Source organism: Nestor notabilis, unplaced genomic scaffold, assembly GCF_000696875.1.
Source record: "Nestor notabilis isolate BGI_N333 unplaced genomic scaffold, ASM69687v1 scaffold4632, whole genome shotgun sequence".
In the NCBI taxonomy this organism is placed as follows: domain Eukaryota; kingdom Metazoa; phylum Chordata; class Aves; order Psittaciformes; family Psittacidae; genus Nestor; species Nestor notabilis.
This window is the reverse complement of record NW_009919571.1, coordinates 8,744-21,691: the sequence shown is the minus strand read 5'-3', so window position 1 is coordinate 21,691 and position 12,948 is coordinate 8,744. Positions and strand designations below refer to the sequence as shown.

The 12,948-nt window shown below is 38.5% G+C and overlaps 1 protein-coding gene across 1 annotated transcript in view; it reads left to right on the top strand.

Annotated features, from left to right (window-relative positions):
• LOC104402412 (zinc finger protein 385B-like) overlaps positions 1-12,027 on the top strand; it is a gene marked incomplete at its 3' end in the record, with an annotated part of 79,791 nt that extends 67,764 nt beyond the window's left edge. The window contains exon 3 of the mRNA XM_010010284.1: positions 11,897-12,027. Coding sequence (XP_010008586.1) covers positions 11,897-12,027 — 131 coding nt within the window. The remainder of the gene's footprint in view (positions 1-11,896) is intronic.
• Positions 12,028-12,948: the final 921 nt, after the last annotated feature.

Sequence of the window (12,948 nt, the reverse complement as noted above, 5' to 3'; positions counted from 1 at the left end):
CCAGAAGCACAGTGTGGCAGGCATGGAATTTGTCTGCTACATGGCAAGAAAGAGATCCAGGTGAGTCTGGATGAGAATAAAAGGCATCGGTGCTCACATTTTTTGTTTTCAGCCACCCCCGTCTCAGTAGTCTCTGTTTCACAACTGTGAGTTCAGCTTGACCCACTCACTGGTCTGGTTGAAAGCAAACTTGTCTTTTGTTGGTTTGATGCCAGTTTGTTTCCAACTGGTCTGACTCCCTGCGCTGGCACAAGGGGAGTGTTGGGAACTGGAGGAGTGGTAGGGCTGCCCAGCCTGCTCCCCGTGTGGTCGTGTAAAGTAGATGCAGGCTGCATGGCATGTTTTACAAAAATGCTTTCATGCTTTCTTTGACTCTCAAGTCAATTTTCAGTACAGTGTTTGATGAATTGAATTAAATTGATTAAATAAATCATATTGAAGTGATACTAATTAGACTTTGGGAAATGAGACATGACTTTTTTGAAAGGCTTATACTAGCTGAAGTCCTGTTAAAAGTCAGTTTGAATGTTTCGTAAAAAAAATAAATTTCTTTGGTCCAGTCTCAATTTAAGAGAAACATTCTGTTATATACAGCTTTTTTGGGAGTCTCTCTTTATGGATGTAGCTGAGGGTAGGGTTGCCCAAATTCATGTCATTCAGTCTTTGAAAATGTAACAGCATCTAAAGTCCTTATAGTCCAGCTCTTTCAGGGCTGGTGCACTGCTGTACCCAAGACCAGAATAAGATTTCTAATCAGATGCCAGTGTTCATGTCAGTAAGATCACAAGTGTGGTGATCTGTGCTAACAGATCTCTTAATTTGAAATCTATTGCCTTCATTCCTCCCTGTGTAACACAGTGTAGGTAGATAGTATGTGTTCTAGTTTAATAAATTCTGAAATCTGTATTTCATCAATCCTGACCTTGAGAATAAGTAAAGCAGTGCACCTTAATTCAGGAGAGACAAGATTTGTGGACTTTGATCTTCTGAGTATCATGACTCCACACTGTTTTTAGTCCTGTGAACTGAGGTTCCCTTTTACTAACTTTTTAAAAGATTTAAGCAGACACCATTAGTTTGTTTTTTCCTTTCTTTTTTTTTTCTTCAGGAGTTATTTAAAGTGCAGGTCTGTAGCAGCCAGCTAGCTAGCAACCACTTAAAGTTTAAGAATAATAGCAGGGAAAATGCCACTGAAATACAGCTTATTGGTCTTTTAGGTTATATTTGATCTGGTGATGTCAATGGTAGGCTGCCCTCCCTCTGGAGTCAAGTTGCAAATACTATCCCCGAGTAATTAAAGTTAAGCACACAATTACAACAGCCCAGTTTTGTTCAGGCTTGCTGGTTGCCCACTGTCTCACGGCACCTAACATGACAAGAACACAATGTCAAAATCAAGGGATTATTTATCTTTGAGTAGTATGCTGTGTATATGTTTAAATGTTTCAGAGGAGACGAATTGTAACCTTAGGCACTAAGGTGAGCATTGTGGCACTGATTAATTGTGGGAAGACTTTATGGGACTATATAGTCTGGATTCAGTTATGCTTTTGCTTTGCTAAAAAGATTCACAATTGAGCGTTCATAGCAAAAACCTCTGCAGCTTCTGAGTATTTTAAGGCACTGGTGAACTTGTAGTATCTATCTTCCTTTTGTAAATGGCCTAAAGGTCTTTGGTCAGAAATGCAACTCTTGTGCTCTTTTCATACCTAGGTTGAGGTACCTTTAGGTGTGTTTTCAGGTAAGAGAAGTGCTGAGTCTGGCTCCTAAGTTCTTGAGTGGGGTGAGGTCTCTGGGATTTTTGTGTTTCCAGGTACTGTACTACAAGGTGCACTGGTAACTTGTAAAGTTTGAGAAGTGGAGCTCTGAGTTGTCCTTTTCTGTGACTTCTATGCGTGTGGGCTCTGAAAGGAAGGAGATGTAGTGTGGCATCTGATTAGGAGAAAGCTGAAATCCTGTGAAGACATTATTATTGTTTTAGTTAGGGGCAGCAGATAGAGCACTAGGAAGAATTAAGAGAAGTTTCGGAAGGAGGAGCTTTTTCCTTCTGTACTATTAACTAGGAAATTACAAAAGAGTTGTTTTGTTTTTTTTTTTTTCCTTAAACTACTTCTAAGCCATCTAGGAATTTCTTCAGTAAACCAGTCTTAGAAAAACAATTATATCACTTGGACTTAAACTGCATGTGTGGTAAATCAGCCCACTGCCTTTACACATTTGACTTCTTTGGACAGGTGCTTATATGCTGTGTGCCCTATGCTGTGGCAGAGCAGCTAAATTCAGTGTGGAATGTAGGCTACCTGGACAACGTTATGAAGGTTTTTAAATCTGCCTTTCTTCCCTGTCTCATTGTTTCTTAGTTCTAAACAAAAAGATAGTTTTGTTTAAAAGCACATACCTATCTATGGAAATGATAGCAACTAAGGGGAGATTGTGACTGAAATTGACCTTTTGGATAGAAAGGGGGTGGACTGGATGTTCAAACTCCTTTTGAAATTTCTAAAAAAAAAAAAAAAATCATTGGAGGGAAAACTAGATTTCATTCAGTAGAGATCATGGTTTCCATTGCATATAGTTTCTGTAGATCACTGTCAACAACCTAAATAAGCTGTTGTGGCTGTCTTTTCTCTGAAGGATATTTAGAGAGCAATACCAATAGAAGAACTTGCAAAAAGAGAACAAGCAGCAGTTTGGGTAACTGTATTTTCTAGAGGTTATTGTGTAGGAAAAGCAAATGAGGCATGAAATTATCTAAGCTATGATGACTTTTAAGACAGTTGGAAATTGTCTAATGTGGTTAAGTGGTTAGATGTATCTGTGAGGAAGCACATGGGTCTGGACCCCTATTTATTACCTTTTGTGCACAGCATTGCTGAGCTGGTATGTTGGAGTACTGAAGCGGAATAAGGACTGAGAAGCCAACTGCAGACATAAATCACCTTAAATGCGTAAGTTAAGGCATAATGGTTTTGTCCGACTAATAACAAAACAGTCATCCAGCAGCATTGCCAGTGATAGACTTATTTGTTTTACTGGATAGCAACTCAGTATATCCTGAAAGAAAGGCCGTGCAGAAGCTCACTGTGGATTTGATGATGAGCTCAGTGCTGACAGAATCCAGAAGAGTTGGGTTTTTAGAAACATCAGGTTATATGAGAGGTGAAGTGATAACAGGCTCTCTAAAAACTAACTGCAACCAAGTCCCATCCTTCCATCCCCCAAATTCTGAAACTTTTAAGTTAATGTAAATTGGTCCTTTTTCTCAGTTTTTACTTACTAGAGAAACTTCAGTTTGTAATGTAACATTGTGTTAAGTCAGAATCCTGAACTGGAGTACACTCACAGGCTTGGTGCCCAGCACCTAAGAATGTGCACTGAGGAAAACATGAGGACTGACATGGAACTTACACCATGATCTGGACAAGATTATGAATTCATTAGGCATGTAGTGGTGGTGTGGTTTTAGTTAAAGGTGACAACAGAAGAGCAAACAAACTCTCACTGTGCCTTTGTGTTGGGATAGTGGAAAAGGCAAGGGGAGCCTCGTTTAAATACACCAAGAATAAGGATCCTAAGGATTTCAGAAAGATCTCCATTTTAGTGCAGGTGGCAAGAGAACAGAGTGAAAAAGACAGCTGTGTTTTCTGTCATAATTGGAAAACTTCACAGCGAAATCAGCTCCAAAGCAGCGTTTCCTAGAAGCAGATAAGAACAGAGGAGAGGGCAGAGCTGCTCGCTCAGGCTGTGGATACCAGAGGGAGAGGCTTGAGCAAGCCAGGAGTTTCAGATAAAAAGAAACTGGGATAGACTGCAGAACTCCAGCTGACTTTAATGCAGGCAGGACTGTTGCATTTATTAATAGTTGTCACTATTTGACTAGAATAAAATCCAACTCACTGAGCCTAATGTTGAGCTATAATGTGCCACTCTGCTTTCCAATCAGATTGCCATGGTTGCTTTAGAAGTCTAGAGAATTAGCTCTTTTAAGAAGCTAATGACAAATATTTCCATAGTACCTATAGATAATAGCAAATTGCAGTTGTACTGCAGCCAGTGTGTTTCTTCTAAATATAGTGAAGGATGTTCCATAATTTATTTAATTGCTTAGACTTGACAAGAAGCCAGTGCTAACAAACACTCTTCCATACTAGTAGAGTACTTCTGGAGTTCACTTGACTTGGGAATATAAATACAGCAAAATGTGTGGAACAGTGTAGCACAATTGCTGTAACGTTTAAGTTGTACGTTGTGGAAGTGTGCAAGCCCTTTCTCAGCCGCAAGAACACAGCTAAAGGAGAAAGAGGACATGAGTGTGAGTTGCATGTTCTGCAAATCCAGGTGAGGACAGGGCTCTTCCAAATGTTGTGATCAGGCAATTGTGACAGTTATTCAAGGAAAGTGCAAGATAATCTGTTCCACTTCTAATTGTTGGACTTCCTTTTCCTCTCCATCTGTTCTGGTATCTTGTGTACAAAACCTATGGGGATTCCTGTTGTTATTGCAAACTATTAGAAATGCAGTACAACTGCAAGGAGAATGAGATTTTTCTTGACTCATGTTTTGAAGTATTTCTCTCTAAAATACTGAAATGCCAGTTTCCTATTGTTATGCCTCTGCCCTCCCCCTTCCCTTGCCCCCTGCCAAGTAGACATCTTTATTTGTTCTCCATGATTTTGATGTACTAAATGTAAAGATAAGGAAATAAATACTGACACAGTTCTTTTGAATATTAATATTATTATAATAGAGGGTTTTGATATCAGTTTTTCCATTAGTGTCCTCATATCAAGTATATGTTTAGTATTTATGATCTACGGTCTATGTTTTTTGAAATGAACATCTTCAACCGTAAGACTTTGGAGATGGGAAAGAATTAGATAGGCAGAGGAATATTAACAAATCATGGAAGTTAAAGTAATTCCAAGTCAGCCCCTAATATTTCGATGGAGAAGGGTCTGATCCAGTAAAGATGTCATTACTTGTAAGTACAAGTGGGTTTATGTTTTTATTTTTTGAATTCTTACGTGAAATACATGCAATATATTGCTATACTTCTTTTCTGATTGTAAATTAGCTATATATAATCAATATTAGGTAAGTAATTGATGGTTGACTTTATGGATTGATTAAATGACAAAGCTTCCGTTCATTTCAGCAGCACCAGATTTCAATTTATTTTTTATATTGACCTAGTTGGTGGAATCCTACATGTGTTTGAAATGTAGAAATTCCTCATTTCATGGTATCTGATTTTATACAAAAGGAGAAAATGGAATTCTGTTAGCACACCTTCATAGAGCATCTATTTCTAGATGGATAATAATGGAAATAGTAACTTCATGATCAGGCATACTGGAAATCATGTTTTAATTTGTAGGGGGAGAATTATTTTCATAATCTGACTTTTTTTTAGATAAGTCATTCTTGAGCATGAACAGCTTAAACTGTACGATTTAGCCATAATTTGTACATTGCAGTGAGCTTGCATCAAATGCTTCTGGGTTTGCTGAAACATCTACTGAAAAAATAAACTCAGAATGGAGTGCAGAATATTTGGCTTGTCATTTTGTACCCATATATTGCTATGGAAGGCTAGACTTGGACCAGTGCTTTCTTATACCTTGTCCTGTGAGTGTTACGCAGAATGGTTCTTGTTTAGTGCTGTTGAGTAGACAGAAGCTCTACCTCAGTTCTTGCTGCCTTTCCTTGTGGCTTCTGAAAAAAGAGACATCTTTTGAGGATTTATTTGCCAAACGTTTTTATTTGCCATTTTTATTTGCCAAACATTGGTGGGCATGTATGGTTTGTGCATTTTAAATGTTAGTCAATGGAAAGTCTGACTGCTCTATTGATATCTGAATAATGTTTAAGAGGTATGAATTCAGTGCACTCTCCAAGTTTTAAAAGATGCACATGTATCAATGGCTCTGGTAATCGTATCAACTCCCAAAGGAGCTGCATCTCATTCATTAATGAATTAGTTAGTATGGTGCCCTGGGGGCAGAGAAGTTGTTAGCATTTTTCCTATTGTCAGCTGGGGGCTGTGCCATGTCTCATATATGCTGGGCTTCTGCTTCAACTTATTCTAAAAAATGAATTGCCTGGATAGTGAGTTATCTCGTAGGATCATGTTAATTTGCTATTTGGGAAAATCTGTTGTAATAATGGTCTTATCCCTCCTTGACTATTTTTGACAGACTGGAATCCCTATGGGTGTCATAAATCTCATTTATCATAATACCATATTATAAGCAAGTAATGTTTGTTCTGCTGAATGAATCCTGGAAAAAAAACAACCAAACAAACAAAAAAACCCCTACTAAAATGCTGTATTTATTCACTTGTCTTTTATTTAAGAGGGAAGTATGCCTTAATGTTCACTTTCATAAGTATTATTAATGGAATACTACTAGAATTACTTTTTCCTTAACCATTTTGATATCAACACCTGCTGTTCAGAAAACCAGAATTATTTTACTTACACCCTAACTTGTTTTTAGCAGTTTATCTTAGGCATAAACAGAAACACATGGCATTCCTTAATGCTCATGTATATCTGTAACTGAAAAACAAAATTAGGAAATTTCTGAATACCCTAAACTGATCATATTGAGAAGGAAAAAAGACTGATATTTATATTAAGTATTGGGAAATGTCTTAGGTGCTAATGTCTGATAAATACCTGATCTACAGAATGCCGTGACCTGGAATTGATTGAGTTTTACCTGTCATTTATGGGTAGAAAAAGAATTGTAGTGAAACTCAATAGATCTGAGGCATGATGCAATGGGGACATCAGATATAAGGGAAGAAAGCTATTAATTTTTTTATGCTGTGCATTTCTGTAGTTAGGTGGGGTTGTTTATAAAAACCTAATTTCATTGCGCTCATCTTCCCGTAAGCCTGCATATAAGCAAGTGTAGGAAAGTCTTAGACAAGTTGGGGTTTTCTGGTGGTGGTGGGGTTTTGGGGTTTTTTATTTTTTCCAAGCATAGTCAATAATGCTAGAAAGATTATTTTTTTTTTTTTTTTTATTCAGTACGAAAGGCTAGGTACTACCTTTGGCTCTAACTTGTTTATAGAACTATTTTTTGAGCCACATGCTGAAGTAAACATTTCTGACAGTGTTCAGGACTTCCACTGACAAATTAATAAACTGTACCAAAACTGTAGGGTTGTGCTGCCTGGCTTCCCTCTTCTGGAGCTCTGAAGGAAAATGCTGTAAATAGAACTAGGATGCGAGGTCTAAAGTCAGGGTGGCTGTGCATATTGAGATTGCAGTCCATAATGAATTCAGCCAAGATGGGCAGAAGGAAAGGAACAACTTGTCATCCACCCGTGAAGGGATACCTGTTGGCTCAAATAGTGTCTGAAAAATGCTGCACTAAAAAGGTCAAGGGAGGAAAAAGCCCAGAACTGACCCATCCCATCAGTTAAGTTGCTACGGTTCCCTGGCCAGATAAGGCTGCTCAATTTTGGTGTAGAAAGAAAAGTTCCTTATAACTGAAAATGATCAGACAATTCAGGGATGAAAAAGCCAGCACAGCCTGTCCATGAACTGAAAACTCTCAATGTAATGCAATTGAGTAGTGGTAGGTGTGAACAACTTGAGCAATATCCCTTGGAAGTTTCCCAAATACTATCCATGGCACAAGTTACAACAAAGGCAACCATGTGCAGTCTGAGGTGGATGTAGATTCTGCAATTCACAGAAATTTGTCAGCCGGATACTTTTATTCAGACTTGATAGCACTTCAGTTACTCTTCCACTGCTCTTGGTCTGAGTGTGGGCTGCTTCCTTAGATTGGCAGATTAAAACATTGTAGTAATACTGCAACCTTGACAGTATTACCTTTATGGTAACAATATCTTTAGGTAATAGAAAAAGGGGAAAATGTCGAGTATGGCTTTAGATTTTTCTATAGAAGCCTTTAATGAAGACTTTGGAAGAGCATGCTTTCAAGTCTGGAAGGTAGTTAATTTCTTTAAGTATGCTGAAACTGTTCACTAAATGTATTTTAGATGAGTAAGCTTTGTGGTGGATTTGGGTTTCATGCAATCGTCTAATATTGGCTCAAATCAGAGGTATTAATGTGCAGACATTACATCTTTTTTTGTTTGTCAATGATAAAGAAATGCACTTAGGGAGAAAATCATAGAAGTAATACTTTCACAAATAGCTTTTAGGAGGTAAAAAGGGGGAAATTGTATGTTTAGATTTGAATGAACATGACATCGCTCTTACCTGAAAAAGATAAGTAGTGACTGTTAACCATGGCCAAAGCTAACTGTGATTGACTCTGCCTAAACTGCAGTCTTTCTAGTCTTGGCTCCCACAGTTTTTCTTGAAGCTGCAATGGAGCTGCAAGTGGTTGTTGGTAGAGACTTCTTGAATCTCCATGTCATCTGGCCCCTTCTTTTGCCTGGGTAAAGCATGTCTCACTGGCCCCTGGGACTTGTCTTGCTGTGGGAGCGACCGATACAAGACTTTTTATTTGCTCCCCCAAAATACCACTTTTGCTGCTTATTCTATTAGTTATGTGCCTTTTTTGTTAGAGACAGATCAAATTTGGGTAAAGATGACCACCTTCCATAACTTTTGCAAAAACATCAGTGTCCCAGTGCATTGCAGTGTCCATGAAGCAACATTTATGTGGCTGAAGAGGAACAGCACTTGTTACATGGAGACTTGTTTTTCAGATAAATATGTACAGGAGGAAGAAAACCATTCAATAAAATGAGACATTTTGGATCACCTGCTCAGATTAAAGCCTGTTTTCCTCCTCTTAGACAAGGGTAAAAGGGACCAGTGAGAATCAGTGCACTTCGGCAAAGTTTGCCTGCTGCTTGCATCTCCGGTACATAGGTAACTTCTGCTGTGGGAGTCAAAATTGAAATTACAAAGGTAAAAAACACTGTTTGAAAATTATAAAGCTGAAGTGAACAAATGAATTTACAAGAAAGATCGGTTATCTTTATGCCAAAGATTTACAAGTAGTTCTAAACACTCTGTGTTTGACATGGTAAGTTGTCTTTATAATTTAAATGCTAATGAAATGGTAAACATCTGTTAAATTTATGAGGATAATGAAGCTTGTCAGCTACATCTTTCTTGTGCCAGCGTTCCTGCTTAGCTCAGGTCTGCATACAGATTTGGTGGAGTGGTGGTGAGAATCTATTTGACATTTGGGAGCAATGCCAGTGTAAAACTGTGCCCTGTTCTTTTTAATTTGATAATTTGTACTGAAGTGCTTCTAGCTGCAGTTTAGGTCATCTTTATCTGATCATTCTTCCAAAGGCTTTGAAAAGTGGGTCTGCAAATCAGACTTCAGTCAAACAGGGTCCCTAGTATTTGATTTGCAATAGCTGAAGTAGTAAACTGGTGAACAGAAGTGAATAAATTTCTGTTATTAATGCCTCCATTAATCAGTAGGAGGTAGGTGTATGTGCTTTCTATTTTGCACAGACTCTGAGTGTATCCTAGCCTATTGGTCATATATTAGTCTGGCAGCAGAAACACCATAAGCTGCAAAACTGCAGGCAGATTTTGAATTCCTTTGTCATGTGAAATGGTCTGTACTCAGCCTAGGAGTACGAAGAAGATTGCATTGTTTGCAGGAAGATGCTAATTGTTTTCTAATTTTTAAAACTTTTATGCCAAATGCTTTCTATACCTTGGTTAAAGACAACATCGGAAACCTAGTTTAACTCTGATTTTAAATGTCAGTCACAATTTAACTCTATTGTTTTATACTTTTTCTGTAAAATTTAGTTAAAATATGTAACAGCTTCATTAAGCTATGTATATATAAAGAGAGGACAGGTCTTTTTTAACTTCACGGATCTTTAATTGCTTATAAACTTCAAAGAGAAACTTGGAGAAGTTAGATTGATGATGGCACTTTATGGACTTTAGTTAATTGAATACAACAGAGCTGCCATTTGAATGCAACTCTGAAATCCAAATTATGTAAATCATCTGTTTCAAAACCAGCTAGTAGAAATACTCATCACTTTTGCAGCTGAAGATATTTTCTTCGGAATCCTCTGACACACTGCTTTCCAATTGATGTGGTTTTTTCATTATGGATATGAAGAAGAAACTGTAGGAATGTTAGCTTTTAGCTTTTTGACGTTTGTGACTCCACTTGAATAAGCTTTGACTTACGCTTAATTAAGCACAACTGTCAATGAGTTTCTTGGGCTTATGCAGAAACAAACCTTATATTTATGAAATTATTGGGCTAGGAGAAGGTAGAAAATATTCTGGGAAAGTGTCTCAAGCATATTTTTCCATTCGAGTTTTGCAGCTCGGTTGGGATGGTGTTACAGTTCTCTCTCCATAGTTGTCAACGACCCATCTTTGTGCAATCATCACACTTTTCCTATAGAAAAAACAGAGAATCGATTGTGGCCTGCTATTCATCTGCTAGACCATAATATGTTTACTGTGCTACAGCTGTGATCAAAATGACTGTCTCTCCAGCATCTACAATATTTGAGCTCAGGGCTAGTTATAAGTGTTTGACCATCCAAAAAATCCATGCAGCCCCATCTGGCTTCTGAACTCAGCTTTCCTCTTGGATACTGTAAGATGGGGTTTATTGTGTCCATGGAGGCAGGATGATGAGATGAAAAGGAGGAAAATTTCTACTCTGCCTTCAGTTTTGGATGTCCTTAACAGGGAGAAAGGGAGATCCCTTAATGGAAGACCGGTACTCAGGCAGCCAATATGGATCGCGTCGCATCTTGCAAGTAGATGCAAATGATTTGATTTTATGGGAGAAGAGAGGGAAAATGGCTTGTTTACGTTTCTCCCCACCTTCTCCCTCCCTTCCCTCCCCCCTTTTTTGTTTTACCTTCCTGACTGGGTTTAAAAAAGCTCAGATAACTTCTAGGAGAAAAAGCTTCGGTATTGCGTCAGCTCTGCTTAAGACCAGAGAAATTCCTAAGAGGACTGTTAAACTCCCAGCTGATGTGTTGGCCACCAGCGAGTGGGAGGAGGAGGTAATTATGGAGAAATTCTGGCAGAGGTAAGAGAGGCAGAGAGTGACTCACACTCTTTTAGAGGTGTGGGACACTTGTGTTCCAGTGCCTGCTCCAGTCAGTGCTGAACTAATTGTTCAACCCAGGAAGGAGAAACTGAGGGCAGATAACTAGTTAAAAATGAATATTTGGACATCTGTGCCTTCCCATTTCTTTGGGGTCTTGCTGGGGAATGATTCTCAAGTGTATACAGAAAGAATTTCAGCACGTAGATTTCTGGGAAGCTCTCTTATTTGGAGAGAAAGATCTGGACTCCAATTAAGTAAATACTAGTTTGCATTGTATGTAAAGATTTACATTCATTTGTGCTACCTGATCATTTACTTGTTGGCTGTTTTCTAATATTTGCCTTGCACTGTAAAACAGAAGGCATTTTTTAATACGTTAGGTAAAATGGTGTTTGTGCAGCACCTGATAGTTACTGTCAGAAGAGGAAAAAATAACAGATCGCTACTTGGAAACAATCCTCTGGATTTCAGCTTGCGTGTATTGTCTGTGCTAGCTGATCTAACAGGCAACCATGAATTGCAAAAGCATCTGACTCATGGGTGCTCATCCTGGCCTTTTGGCACAGCAGAATTTTTCAGCGTTAGAGAGGATTTATTCTACCTGTCAGTGTGATTTATATACCATATGTCTCCTCTTCAGCATCTGAGTATCCATGGCCATAGGGAAGTGCTCTGCCTCATCTGTAGTGTGTGGAAACAGGTTTCTTTTAATGACAGTGTCTCCTACAGACTCACTTTATTACGTCCCTGTATTATTTTTTCTTGGTGGTCGTGTCAGCTATGCTGTGTGTGATGTAGAAAGAAGAATACTATGAATTCCTGGTTTTGTTTGCTCTTGGCAGGCACTACTACACTTCCCACCCTTGTGCGTACATCTACCTTGATGATGCAGCCTTCCCTGGATATCAAACCCTTTATGTCCTTCCCTGTGGACAGCAGCTCTGCTGTTGGATTCTTCCCAAATTTTAACACAGTAAGTAAAGGTGTTTCCACATTTAGTTTCAGTTTATGCATTCCAAGCTAATTTTAATATCCAATGTTGGAACTGCCTAAAGATAGTACATTGCTGACACAATTCTAGAGAGCATTTTTATTTGAGCTGTTGTGGTTGCTGTTCCTGTGTGCAAAAGGCTCAGAGGGGGCCAATCCTTTTTTAACTTGGTCTGTTGAGGTGCTGTTTGCATACTGAAAAAATGAACCATGACAGAGATTTGATGAGTGATAGAATAATTTTGAGCATTTGCCGGGGCATGTGCCTTTTCTGTGCCGTATAAAAAGCAAAATCTAATGGAAGAACAAGTATGGCAGGTAAGACCTAGATCCTCCACTGACATGAATCGAGTTAAGTCTGTTACAGCCAGTGAAGCACCTGGAGGATCTTGTTAATTCCATGTGATAATAATAAAGTGAAAAATGGCGCAGTTGGCCAATGTGAAAATGTGAACCTGGTACTTCTAGTTTATGGTAAAGCATCTTGGGTTTGTGGACAAAAAAAAAAAAGTATTGCCAAAATAATGCTCAATGCTTCTGTAGTTCTCCATGTTTGTCTGTAGTTCTTGGTTTAACAGCTCATAAAATAGTTCTGAATGTTATCAAAATGCTTTTTTGCTATCTCGCTTTATCATTTGTTTAATTAATTATTATCCTAAATGCACTGAGTACACCAAAACAAAAACTATTCATGTTGCCACTCAAGTTTCCATGCGTGGATGTAATTCAGCATGGAACAAGCCGACATGTATTAAGCTAATAGCAACAGGAAGGAAACTGCTCTGGGTCATTTCTGCCAAGTCAGCGAATATGATCTGTATGTGAACATTGCCTGAACTGTACAGCTTCACACTTAGCACTGTCATTGCAGGGGGAAGGAGAGGGAAGCAGTGTCATCACTGCC